Genomic DNA, 14,504 nt, shown 5'->3' with positions numbered 1-14,504 from the left:
CATTTTTGCAACCGGCTCGACTTAATATTTTAAATGATAAATCCCATATTGGTCTTTCATAGTCAGGCCAACCCAAACTGTACTGTGCAGTCGGCCTACTATTGAAACCAATAAATGGAGTTAGAAATTCACAGGTTTCAAACTTTCCCCATTTTTCTTTTTCAGGTCACATTTTTTCTCAACGAAAATTACAAAATTGTAGGTTCTAAATCCATAACAATGCTTAACCCACATCAGGAGACGACTTTTGAGGTCTGGGAATAATCTAACATTTACATTTTTGAGAGTAGTTACTCATTGTTTCAAGTGTGCAGACACCTTGCCCTATTGTCTGATTATAAGTGTTTCTGTAGTATATGAGGGAATTTGCAAAAGGAATGGCCACTGGATTGACGCAAATAATCATGATATCATTCTGACAGGTAGTCATAGGCTAGTTAACATTCAATATAGAATGTTTTTGGGCGGGCCTTTCCATCTAACATAAGACGGCTAGGCCAATCATAAGCGTCGCTATATCTATCCTGTTCCTTAATTGTTTGACATTGTGTTTTACGTCATATTATGAGGCAAATCTTACATTGCTTCAAACTAGCCTATAGCTAAAATCCCACCATAGAAACGCTGAGGCAATACATTTGTATAAAGACTTACTCATATGCATTCTCCTGTTCTATTGGGTTTTCTTTCAACTTTATTTCATTGTCTAGCACCTAAAGGCATGATGCTAATCATATCGTCAAACCGTGATAGTTGTTGCATCTTTAAATCCCCTCTCTTCATAATGGGTATCTCCATCTGTTTATGAAACCGCCTGTTTTTTGTGCGTGTTTTTCCTGCTAATTGCATTTCGTAGGTCTACTGCCGCGCCTAAAATGCGAAGAAATAACAGTTCAGTAACATTTTAAGATAAACATTCCGATCTGTTCCGTAATCCCTATTACTCGATACAGGGTAAACGTCCACTACACTACTCAGATACGTATCAGTGGGGATTTAAGAATTAAGATTTAAGTATATGCATTTAAGAATTAAGTATATGCAATGCCCACTAAGTGAGTGTACAGCATATACCTGTGTATGTGACAGGTTAAAGGAAATATTCATAGCCTGTTATACATTAAACAGTATTAGTAAGTTCATAGTATGTGAGGATCTTAAAACATCTAAGGTTAAAAAGATCATGCATTCAGTATTAGTTGATAGATTGATAACATTCATATAATTGTGTTAAAGTTCAAATCCGTCAAGCGTATACAAAGGGTACGAATTGTGAGAGTAATGTGTAAACGTTATATTGATTACTTTATTTTGTGGTGCCTAAAAAGTGTTAATCTGTGATCTACTAAATGCTCTTAAACAATGAGCCTGAGATCGATTGCTCTGGTCTCCACCCATATTCCCGGGGAAATCGCGGTCTTTTCTCATTGCACTAAAAGTTGCATTGAGAAAACAACACCGTATTACTCTCGTGATTATTTCTCCTCTTTTTCAGGTACGTTATTGATGATTAAAAAAAGAGTAACTTAAATGTAATAACTCGCTAACATGTCAAGAGTGTTTAAGGTGTGTCTTAGTAACATCTTGAGGAAGTTAGAATTAAGTTTGAAGAGAGTAATATGAGCCCTGCTCGGTTGAAGTGAAGAATAGCATCGTACTGAGAGTAGCTGCCATTTTATTTCGATTGTGAATGAACATGTTCGTTGTTAATAAGATTTTGCTGTGTTATTTGTATAATGGTTTTTCTGTTTTTTTGTAAATGTTACTTTTGTAAAATATTGCACTAAAAGTTGAATTGAGTAAACAACATCGTATCACTCTCGTGATTATTTCTCCCCTTTTTCAGGGGTATAACATGTATACCTCCACTACACACCTGGGAACCGTGATGAACTGCTAAAACGGTCAAACCACTTCACATCATTTAGCTTGGAAGTAATGGGGATGGGTTTGTCAAATAATATTCATATTTGAGCAACACATCACCATTGCATCCAAACAAAATGGTATGAAAGATACAAGATAACATATATTAAAGAAGGATTTTGTGATTATTTTTTTTCTCAATATGCGCATGTACAGTAGTCCCACAATAAGAACTATGACGCTAATAGTCCGAGTTGTGTTCTGTGGGTGTCACTGAGTAGGCTGATAGCCCAGGTCATGGGTGCGCACTCCATAGGGAAGGCTACAGTGCAATATGAATGTTAAATGCGCTAAAATGGCTGATTTGGGACAGTCGATGTCCAGCAAAAATAGCTACAAAGCTAATATTTGTGGAAACTCTTCAGAGTTGTAATCTGTTGGTGTCCCTGAAGTAGGCTGATATCGGGTTTCATGGATCAACAATCCATAGGTACGCATGCACAGTGCAGTATACCGCTAACGCAATTCTGAAGTCTAATACATCCACTTTTTTTTTGTAAAATTAGCTAATAATTTTATGTTCAACTGAAATAAAATTCCAACCTGGTTTAGCATCATCTAGTCCAATTGTAGCATGAGTTCACTATTTTCATCAGTTTCAATGGGGGTCTTTTATTTGGAAGGTGATCACCCTGGCAGGGCTGGCTCCCAGGCAGCTCGGGATAAGAGCGTTTCCTAAATGACTCAAATGTAAATAAGCACCATAAGTGTTCAGTCGGGGTCTCAACTTACTGTTGCGAGTTCGAATAGTAGAATCCACAAGGTGCAAGTTCGGAATGTGGTAGTGCATCAGTGGGTTCTCTCTTGTTCTGACAGTCAGTAGCTAGGTTTCCATCCAACTGGCGACAGATCTTCATGTGAATATACAAAACATCTGCATAAATAAAATATGGCCGTTTTCCCACCAGTGGTGTTTCCAACAAATATAAAAGTCGCTGCGTGATGACGTAGTGCACACAACAAGCACTGTTATGCTTACATTTTCATGTAGTTCAAGTTAAATGTTTCCATCTCATTTTCAACTCTAACGATAGTTTTGTCACAAAAAACTGTTGCTTTAAATAGCAAGTTCATGTCATTCCCGGTTGTTGTTGACCCCTTGATTACCTCCTCTATCACACTGACCCCTTGATTACCTCCTCTATCACACTGACCCCTTGATTACCTCCTCTATCACACTGACCCCTTGATAACAAGCGCTGTTATTTGGAGACTGGGTCTGGAAACACCTGAACTGTTCAGCTTGAACTCTACAGCTATTCAACTAATGAATGGTATTGTCTGATTGGCTGCCATACATGTGAGCTGTCCTGGTCCTAGTATCTCACCTATCTCTTGGATGATGGTGTGAGGAAGGTACTGGCATCGCCATTCATCATTGATGAGGCTTGCCTGTGCCCCTGTATCCCAGACTGCTGAGACAGGTATGTTGTTGAAACTATGTTTCACAATACACCTTTTACCTACTAGGTTGAACAGTCTGGTGTTTTGTTTTGTGGAGAAGTAGTGGACATTACATACCTCTAGGGCCTGGTGTTTTGTGGAGAGGTAGTGGACTTTACATACCTCTAGGGCCTGGTGTTTTGTGGAGAAGTAGTGGACATTACATACCTCTAGGGGCTGGTGTTTTGTGGAGAGGTAGTGGACATTACATACCTCTAGGGCCTGGTGTTTTGTGGAGAAGTAGTGGACATTACATACCTCTAGGGGCTGGTGTTTAGTGGAGAAGTAGTGGACTTTACATACCTCTAGGGGCTGGTGTTTAGTGGAGAAGTAGTGGACTTTACATACCTCTAGGGGCTGGTGTTTTGTGGAGAGGTAGTGGACATTACATACCTCTAGGGGCTGGTGTTTAGTGGAGAAGTAGTGGACTTTACATACCTCTAGGGGCTGGTGTTTTGTGGAGAGGTAGTGGACATTACATACCTCTAGGGGCTGGTGTTTAGTGGAGAAGTAGTGGACTTTACATACCTCTAGGGGCTGGTGTTTAGTGGAGAGGTAGTGGACATTACATACCTCTAGGGCCTGGTGTTTTGTGGAGAAGTAGTGGACATTACATACCTCTAGGGGCTGGTGTTTAGTGGAGAAGTAGTGGACTTTACATACCTCTAGGGGCTGGTGTTTTGTGGAGAGGTAGTGGACATTACATACCTCTAGGGGCTGGTGTTTAGTGGAGAAGTAGTGGACTTTACATACCTCTAGGGGCTGGTGTTTAGTGGAGAGGTAGTGGACATTACATACCTCTAGGGCCTGGTGTTTTGTGGAGAAGTAGTGGACATTACATACCTCTAGGGCCTGGTGTTTTGTGGAGAAGTAGTGGACATTACATACATCTAGGGGCTGGTGTTTTGTGGAGAAGTAGTGGACTTTAGATACCTCTAGGGCCTGGTGTTTTGTGGAGAAGTAGTGGACTTTAGATACCTCTAGGGGCTGGTGTTTAGTGGAGAAGTAGTGGACTTTAGATACCTCTAGGGGCTGGTGTTTAGTGGAGAAGTAGTGGACATTACATACCTCTAGGGGCTGGTGTTTTGTGGAGAAGTAGTGGACTTTAGATACCTCTAGGGGCTGGTGTTTAGTGGAGAAGTAGTGGACTTTAGATACCTCTAGGGGCTGGTGTTTAGTGGAGAAGTAGTGGACTTTAGATACCTCTAGGGGCTGGTGTTTAGTGGAGAAGTAGTGGACTTTAGATACCTCTAGGGGCTGGTGTTTAGTGGAGAAGTAGTGGACTTTAGATACCATACACCTATTTGATTTGATTTTAGATACCATACACCTATTTGATTTGATTTTAGATACCATACACCTAGTGATTTGATTTTAGATACCATACACCTATTTGATTTGATTTGATTTAGATACCATACACCTATTTGATTTGATTTTAGATACCATACACCTATTTGATTTGATTTTAGATACCATACACCTATTTGATTTGATTTTAGATACCATACACCTAGTGATTTGATTTTAGATACCATACACCTAGTTGATTTGATTTTGATACCATACACCTAGTGATTTGATTTTAGATACCATACACCTATTTGATTTGATTTAGATACCATACACCTATTTGATTTGATTTGATTTAGATACCATACACCTATTTGATTTGATTTAGATACCATACACCTAGTGTTTTAGTACTTTCTCTGCTGCTCTTTGTTCTAGCTGACTGGTTGCACTGCACAGTGGCTGGTGTTCCTCTGGAATGTTTTTGATACATGGTACCCTTTACATTTCATCAGCCTGGTCTGGTTGTCTTCTCCTCGCAGGCTGCTTTGACAGCGAACGTATCTAGAGAACATCCCTGGTCATCCCTACTGCCTCTGCTCTGGCGGTCTCACTAAACACAAATGCTTTGTAAATTATGTCTGTGTGTTGGGGTGTGCTTCTGGATATCCATAAATAAATTTAAAAAATACAAACCTCTGGTTTGCTTAATATAAGGAATTTGAAAATATATGTCAAAATAAATGTAAAATATGTCAAAATATATTTTTTAATGATTTATACTTTTACATTTGAAACCAAATTACTTTTAGACTTTTACTCAAGTAGTATTTTACTGGGTAACTTTCACTTTTACTGGAGTCATTTTCTATTAATGTAGCTTTACTTTTACTCAAGTATAACAATTGGGTACTTTTTCAACCACTGCATTCAGGATACCTTCTTAATGCTGGGTTAGGGAATCATTCAGGATACCTTCTTAATGCTGGGTTAGGGAATCATTCAGGATACCTTCTTAATGCTGGGTTAGGGAATCATTCAGGTTACCTTCTTAATGCTGGGTTAGGGAATCATTCAGGTTACCTTCTTAATGCTGGGTTAGGGAATCATTCAGGATACCTTCTTAATGCTGGGTTAGGGAATCATTCAGGATACCTTCTTAATGCTGGGTTAGGGAATCATTCAGGATACCTTCTTAATGCTGGGTTAGGGAATCATTCAGGATACCTTCTTAATGCTGGGTTAGGGAATCATTCAGGATACCTTCTTAATGCTGGGTTAGGGAATCATTCAGGATACCTTCTTAATGCTGGGTTAGGGAATCATTCAGGATACCTTCTTAATGCTGGGTTAGGGAATCATTCAGGATACCTTCTTAATGCTGGGTTAGGGAATCATTCAGGATACCTTCTTAATGCTGGGTTAGGGAATCATTCAGGATACCTTCTTAATGCTGGGTTAGGGAATCATTCAGGATACCTTCTTAATGCTGGGTTAGGGAATCATTCAGGATACCTTCTTAATGCTGGGTTAGGGAATCATTCAGGATACCTTCTTAATGCTGGGTTAGGGAATCATTCAGGATACCTTCTTAATGCTGGGTTAGGGAATCATTCAGGATACCTTCTTAATGCTGGGTTAGGGAATCATTCAGGATACCTTCTTAATGCTGGGTTAGGGAATCATTCAGGATACCTTCTTAATGCTGGGTTAGGGAATCATTCAGGATACCTTCTTAATGCTGGGTTAGGGAATCATTCAGGATACCTTCTTAATGCTGGGTTAGGGAATCATTCAGGATACCTTCTTAATGCTGGGTTAGGAATCATTCAGGATACCTTCTTAATGCTGGGTTAGGGAATCATTCAGGATACCTTCTTAATGCTGGGTTAGGGAATCATTCAGGATACCTTCTTAATGCTGGGTTAGGGAATCATTCAGGATACCTTCTTAATGCTGGGTTAGGGAATCATTCAGGATACCTTCTTAATGCTGGGTTAGGGAATCATTCAGGATACCTTCTTAATGCTGGGTTAGGGAATCATTCAGGATACCTTCTTAATGCTGGGTTAGGGAATCATTCAGGATACCTTCTTAATGCTGGGGAATCATTCAGGATACCTTCTTAATGCTGGGTTAGGGAATCATTCAGGATACCTTCTTAATGCTGGGTTAGGGAATCATTCAGGATACCTTCTTAATGCTGGGTTAGGGAATCATTCAGGATACCTTCTTAATGCTGGGTTAGAGAATCATTCAGGATACCTTCTTAATGCTGGGTTAGGGAATCATTCAGGATACCTTCTTAATGCTGGGTTAGGGAATCATTCAGGATACCTTCTTAATGCTGGGTTAGGGAATCATTCAGGATACCTTCTTAATGCTGGGTTAGGGAATCATTCAGGATACCTGTTTGGTCAATAAGATATAGTATATTGTTTTGATTATGCAACCTGAAAGAAAATGTTAAAACGTGAAGTTGTGATTAAAACAATGTGTGGTCGCTCCATTCAACAAGACGGTCCTATCGAACCATAATAAAATAAAAACAGCTTGCTTGAGTAAAAACACGTATTTCTTTCGCCAGTGTGGGTCTTCAAGCCGCTTCTCATATGATCTGGCCTGAAAATCTCCAAACAACTGGGTAGAATATCATATCCTTTTCATAATGAAAGATGTAATGGAGTTGCGCAATGTGAGCGTCTAGCGCAGCCGTGACTGTCTTGAGAATGCAGATCTTGTATTCTCGCGTTGTCAGCGCATATCTCGTTCTGGTGAAAGAGGGCTACAAGACCGTTCTAAATCAAGTGTCAAGGTGAAAATCAGGCTTTGTAACATATTCTAGAACGTTTGCAAATACAGAAAGAATCATTTAGTGGTCGGATTATTTGTCCACGTGCACCAGATCAACAATTAGCCGCATATTGCTCTAGCTAGCTAGCTTGCTAACAAGCTAACAGTATATAGCAAGCAATTATGTTTATCTTCAGTACGCTGTGTTGTTAATCACCATATTGAGTGTCAATGTCAAAAATATATTAAGTGTAAATTGTTCATTTTTAACATGACATCCATTGGCTACTCGGATCTCTGGCTAGTAAGTTAGCCTGGCTAACTAGGCCGATAGTTAGGTAGCTAAGGAGGCTAGCTAGCCAACTTAATTTCAGTATTTATTAGTCATTTAGTGATTACAAATCAAATGTCTGTTTCAAATCTCATTTGCTTTAAACTATATTGCTCGAAATGTATCTAATTAGCAGTCAGGTGAGCCGAAAACTCACAAAACGCAGTCAACCCATCGTCGCTTCAGTCTTTGGTGCACGAGACGATAGCTACAACTAATTCCAAGCATGTGCAGCAAACTGGGTTACGCGCAATTCATATATATATGAAGACAGAAACACCACTCCTTCGGGAGCTGAATGTTTGATCCGTTTTACTATTAAGTCATATATAAAAAAATAAATAAAAGGCAGTTCTTGGCAGACCAAGTAAGAGTAACTTGTGGCATAAATCGGTGTCCCATGGCCGTGGTATATTTATATAAACTATATAAATATGTATATGAATCAAATTTTTATTTGGCGTACCCCCGACGGCATTGCGCGTAACCCAGTTTGCTGCACATGCTTGGAATTAGTTGTAGCTAAACACATTTTATCACATTTACAATCAGTCCATTTATATTTTCCAACAGGGCTATACATTTGGGTGAGGGTTTTTTCTCGCCTGAGTAGCCTCGTTTCACTGCCAAAAATACAATTAACCAATCTCGTGTTCAGCGAAATAACATAATGTCAAATGCAGGTAGCCTAGTCAAATAATTAACATCTAATCACATTAACCGTTACTCTCTCGCGGGAATTCCACTCTCGGTCCGTACGTAGCCAAACGTAGCTGCTGCTCATGTTGGTGTCCGTACTGATGGTGCAAAAGCCATGCCAGGGAGACATATTAGAGTGTTAATGCACGTGCAAGCAGTTGCTCCTGATACCACTTGGGTCCACAGCAGCATCCACGAGAGGCTCTTGCTGCCAAGGGAATGTATGACCGCTTGAAAGCCGTTTTGGACACAACAGTGAAAATTGATAACTTTTGTAAAGCAAGGCCCCTGAACTCTTGTGTATTTCCTGCACTATGCAATGACATGGGCAGCAACCACGTAACGCTTTTACAGAAGTGCGCTGGTTATCAAGGGGCAAATGTAACAGTATAACTTTCGTCCGTCCCCCAGAACCAGGGACCCTCTGCACACATCAACAACTGACACACATGAAGCATCATTACCCATCGCTCCACAAAAGCCACGGCCCTTGCAGAGCAAGGGGAACCACTACTTCAAGGTCTCAGAGCGAGTGACGTCACCGATTGAAATGCTATTAGCGCGCACGACCGCTAACTAGCTAGCCATTTCACATCGGTTACACAAAGTATTGACTCGTTTTTTTAATTGAGAGAGGAGCTTAAAGTTTTATTTACTGACCATAATTTTCACTTGTCTGACCGCTTGTTTGATGAGGAGTTTCTCACACAACTAACCTTTCTGGGTGATGTTTTTTCTCGCCTGAATGATCTGAATCTAGGATTACGGGGACTCTCCGCAACTGTATTCAAAGTGCAGGACAAAATTGAGGCTATGATTAAGAAGTTGGAGCTCTTCTCTGTCTGCATTAACAAGGACAACACACATTACTTTCCATCATTGTATGATTTTTTTGTGTGCAAATTAACTCAAGCTGACGGACATTGTGAAATGTGATATAGCGAAGCACCTGAGTGAGCTGGGTGCGCAATTACGCAGGTACTTTCCCGAAACGGACGACACAAACAACTGGATTCGTTATCCCTTTCATGCCCTGCCTCCAGTCCACTTACCGATATCTGAACAAGAGCGCCTCATCGAAATTACAACAAGTGGTTCTGTGAAAATTGAATTTAATCAGAAGCCACTACCAGATTTCTGGATAGTGCTGCGCTCAGAGTTTATTGCCTTGGCCTGTTAAGACACTGATGCCCTTTGCAATCCGATTGAAACGCTATTAGCGCGCACCACCGCTAACTAGCTAGCCATTTCACATCGGTTACACACATGTACCTATGTGAGAGTGGATTCTCAGCCCTCACTAGTATGAAAACGAAATACAGGCACAGACTGTGTGTAGGAGATCTCTATCTGTGAATGATCTGTACTGTAGCTGTGATCTCTATCTGTGAATGATCTGTACTGTAGCTGTGATCTCTATCTGTGAATGATCTGTACTGTAGCTGTGATCTCTATCTGAATGATCTGTACTGTAGCTGTGATCTCTATCTGTGAATGATCTGTACTGTAGCTGTGAATGATCTGTACTGTAGCTGTGATCTATATCTGTGAATGATCTGTACTGTAGCTGTGATCTATATCTGAATGATCTGTACTGTAGCTCTGTGAATGATCTGTACTGTAGCTGTGATCTCTATCTGTGAATGATCTGTAATGATCTGTACTGCTGTGATCTCTATCTGTGAATGATCTGTACTGTAGCTGTGATCTATATCTGAATGATCTGTACTGTAGCTGTGATCTATATCTGTACTGAATGATCTGTACTGTAGCTGTGATCTCTATCTGTGAATGATCTGTACTGTAGCTGTGATCTATATCTGTGAATGATCTGTACTGTAGCTGTGATCTATCTGTGAATGATCTGTACTGTAATCTCTATCTGAATGATCTGTACTGTAGCTGTGATCTCTATCTGAATGATCTGTACTGTAGCTGTGATCTCTATCTGAATGATCTGTACTGTAGCTGTGATCTCTATCTGAATGATCTGTACTGTAGCTGTGATCTCTATCTGAATGATCTGTACTGTAGCTGTGATCTCTATCTGAATGATCTGTACTGTAGCTGTGATCTCTATCTGAATGATCTGTACTGTAGCTGTGATCTATATCTGTGAATGATCTGTACTGTAGCTGTGATCTATATCTGTGAATGATCTGTACTGTAGCTGTGATCTATATCTGTGAATGAATTACAGAAGATCCCTTCGTCCATTGACTCTTCTGTGTAATGTACTGGAACAGAGATTCGTGATTAAGGGCTGGTCTGTAAGCTAAAGATAATCCAATAATAACTCCACATTGCTGACGTTAGCTGTCGTTGCCATCGCCATAGCAACGTGAGCTAGCTAGTTCCTTTTTATTAGCAGGGATTCCTAGTGCATGGAATATTTAGCATGGTCTATTCCTTTATCATTTAGTGAAACTCACCTTTCACTTGTTGTGCTTCCTCTTTTGGATCCATCTCTAGCCTTCCATGTCTGAACCAAAGTCCACAGAGTCCCCGGAGGAGAGAGCAGTCAAAGTGGAGGAGGAGGAGGAGACAGCAGTCAAAGAGGAGGTGGAGGAGAGAGCAGTCAAAGTGGAGGAGGAGGGGAGAGCAGTCAAAGTGGAGGAGGAGGGGAGAGCAGTCAAAGTGGAGGAGGAGGAGGAGACAGCAGTCAAAGAGGAGGTGGAGGAGAGAGCAGTCAAAGAGGAGGAGGAGGAGAGAGCAGTCAAAGAGAGGAGGAGAGAGCAGTCAAAGAAGAGGAGGAGAGAGCAGTCAAAGAGGGAGGAGGAGAGAGCAGTCAAAGAGGAGGAGGAGGAGGAGAGAGCAGTCAAAGAGGAGGAGGAGGAGAGAGCAGTCAAGAGGAGGTGGAGGAGAGAGCAGTCAAAGAGGAGATGGAGGAGGAGAGAGCAGTCAAAGAGGAGGAGGAGGAGGAGAGAGCAGTCAAAGTGGAGATGGAGGAGGAGAGAGCAGTCAAAGTGGAGGTGGAGGAGGAGAGAGCAGTCAAAGTGGAGGAGGAGGTGGAGGAGGAGGAGCAGTCAAAGGGAGATGGAGGAGAGAGCAGTCAAAGAGGAGATGGAGGAGGAGAGAGCAGTCACAGAGGAGATGGAGGAGGAGAGAGCAGTCACAGAGGAGATGGAGGAGGAGAGAGCAGTCAAGAGGAGATGGAGGAGGAGAGAGAGCAGTCAAAGAGGAGATGGAGGAGGAGAGAGCAGTCAAAGAGGAGATGGAGGAGGAGAGAGCAGTCAAAGAGGAGATGGAGGAGGAGAGAGCAGTCAAAGAGGAGATGGAGGAGGAGAGAGCCGTCACAGAGGAGATGGAGGAGGAGAGAGCCGTCACAGAGGAGATGGAGGAGGAGGAGAGAGCAGTCAATGAGGAGGTGGAGGAGGAGAGAGCAGTCAACGAAGAAGAGGAGAACAGGGAAGTGTCTGTTCCAGACCTAGAGGAGGAAGAGGAGGAAGTAGATAGTATCACTGACCCAGGTAAGTTCAGGTGTGGAGTACGGAGAGAGGTTGTTGCCTTGGCAGCCACAGGGGATTCCAGAACTATTGTATTGCTTCTACTTGCATCAATAGTCTTTTAAATCCCATTTCAATGTTACCGTTCTAATTCTATCCCCATATATGTTCATATTCCCACAGGAGAGATCTCCAACCCAGGTTCAGACAGTGAGCCCAGTTCCACAGCATCAGGAAACCATAAACACAGACAGAGGAACTCAAGACAGAAACATCACCACTGCATGGACTGCTTCACTAGTTTCTATGAGCCAGAGGAGTTGAGAAGGCACACTTGTAGGCCAAGACCCTGCACAGACTGCAGAGACTGTTTTATTTGTCCAACTCACCCCAAATCTCCCAATCAGATTCACAAAAGAAAGAAGCCTCACCCGTGTGGTCAATGTGCGGAGAGATTTCAGACCCCAAGCAAGAGGCACCAGCTTATTCACACAGGAAAGAAGTCGTACCACTGCTTTCAGTGTAGGAAGAGGTTCCATCGTGTAGACACCGTAAAGGCTCACCAGAGAATGCACACAGGGGAGAAGCCTTTCCACTGCTCCGTGTGTGGGAAGACTTTTGGTTGGTCAATACATTTGAAGAGACACCAGAAAATACATACAGAGGAGAAGCCTTTCCACTGCTCCCAATGTGGGAAGAGTTTTAATCAGTTATCAAATTTAACGAAACACCAACAAACTCACACAAGAGAGAAACCTTTTCACTGCTCCCAGTGTGGGAAGAGTTTCAGTCTGTCATCATATCTGAAGAGGCACCAAATAACTCACACAGAAGAGAAACCATTCAGCTGTGATCATTGTGGGAAGAGTTTTAAATTGGAAGGAAGCCTTAAGAGTCATCAGAGAATGCATAGTGGAGAGAAGCCCCACCACTGCTCCCAATGTGGTAAGAGCTTCGGTCAGGCAGGAGACTTAAAGAGACATCAGAGAATACATAGTGGAGAGAAGCCATACCACTGCTCTCAATGTGGAAAAAGCTTCAGTCGGTTAAATGTCCTAAAGCAACATCAGAGAGGACACACAGGGGAGAATCCTTTCCACTGCTCCCAATGTGGGAAGACCTTCAGCGAGAAAGGAAATCTAAAGCAACACCAGAGAATACACACGGGAGAGAAGCCATACAGCTGTGATCAGTGCGGGAATTGTTTTAAATGGAAAGAAATGCTGAAAGAACATCAAGAAGTAATTCACAGTGCAGTGCCCAACACTGACCTTATAATGGAGCTGCCAAGCTGGGCGGCTACATATCTAACTAATATTGACTGACTGTTTTTGTAATTATTCTGTTAAACCTCCCCATGTAGTGGGGAGAACAAGTATTTGATAACCTGCAAAATCGGCAGTGTTTCTTACTTACAAAGCATGTAGAGGTCTGTAATTTTTATCATAGGTACACTTCAGCTGTGAGAGACGGAATCTAAAACAAAAAGAAAATCAGAAAATCACATTGTATGATTTTTAAGTAATTAATTTGCATTTTATTGCATGACATAAGTATTTGATACATCAGAAAAGCAGAACTTAATATTTGGTACAGAAACCTTTGTTTGCAATTACAGAGATCATACGTTTCCTGTAGTTCTTGACCAGGTTTGCACACACTTCAGCAGGGATTTTTGCCCACTCCTCCATACAGACCTTCTCCAGATCCTTCAGGTTTCGGGGCTGTCGCTGGGCAATACAGAGATTTTCTATTGGGTTCAGGTCTGGAGACTGGCTAGGCCACTCCAGGACCTTGTGATGCTTCTTACGGAGCCACTCCTTAGTTGCCCTGGCTGTGTGTTTCGGGTCGTTGTCATGCTGGAAGACCCAGCCACGACCCATCTTCAAAATGCTCTTACTGAGGGAAGGAGGTTGTTGGCCAAGATCTCGCGATATATGGCCTCGTCCATCCTCCCCTCAATACGGTGCAGTCGTCCTGTACCCTTTGCAGAAAAGCAGAAAAGCATCCCCAAAGAATGATGTTTCCACCTCCATGCTTCACAGTTGGGATGGTGTTCTTGGGGTTGTACTCATCCTTCGTCTTCCTCCAAACACGGCGAGTGGAGTTTAGACCAAAAAGCTTAATTTTTGTCTCATCAGACCACATGACCTTCTCCCATTCCTCCTCTGGATCATCCAGATGGTCATTGGCAAACTTCAGACGGGCCTGGACATGCGCTGGCTTGAGCAGGGGGAACTTGCGTGCGCTGCAGGATTTTAATCCATGACGGTGTAGTTTGTTACTAATGGTTTTCTTTGAGAATGGTATTCTTTGAGACTGTGGTCCCAGCTCTCTTCAGGTCATTGACCAGGTCCTGCCGTGTAGTTCTGGGCTGAACCCTCACCTTTCTCACGATCATTGATGCCCCACGAGGTGAGATCTTGCATGGAGCCCCAGACCGTGGGTGATTGACCGTCATCTTGAACTTCTTCCATTTTCAAATAATTGCGCCAACAGTTGTTGCATTCTCACCAAGCTGCTTGCCTATTGTCCTGTAGCCCATCCCAGCCTTACACAGCTCTCTGGTCTTG

At 42.1% G+C, this 14,504-nt stretch overlaps 1 protein-coding gene across 1 annotated transcript; it reads left to right on the top strand.

Moving 5' to 3' along the window:
• Window positions 1-11,770: 11,770 nt before the first annotated feature.
• On the top strand, window positions 11,771-13,357 carry LOC112248071 (oocyte zinc finger protein XlCOF6.1-like). Its single transcript, XM_042317209.1, has 2 exons — window positions 11,771-11,955; window positions 12,115-13,357. Exons 1-2 carry the CDS (start codon window positions 11,790-11,792, stop codon window positions 13,254-13,256), a joined length of 1,308 nt encoding a protein of 435 aa, XP_042173143.1. The 5' UTR covers window positions 11,771-11,789; the 3' UTR covers window positions 13,257-13,357.
• The last annotated feature ends 1,147 nt before the right edge of the window (window positions 13,358-14,504 follow it).

Source organism: Oncorhynchus tshawytscha, unplaced genomic scaffold, assembly GCF_018296145.1.
Source record: "Oncorhynchus tshawytscha isolate Ot180627B unplaced genomic scaffold, Otsh_v2.0 Un_contig_1368_pilon_pilon, whole genome shotgun sequence".
NCBI lineage: Eukaryota > Metazoa > Chordata > Actinopteri > Salmoniformes > Salmonidae > Oncorhynchus > Oncorhynchus tshawytscha.
The sequence above is the reverse complement of the archived record's forward strand: the minus strand, read 5'-3'. Positions and strand labels throughout refer to the sequence as shown.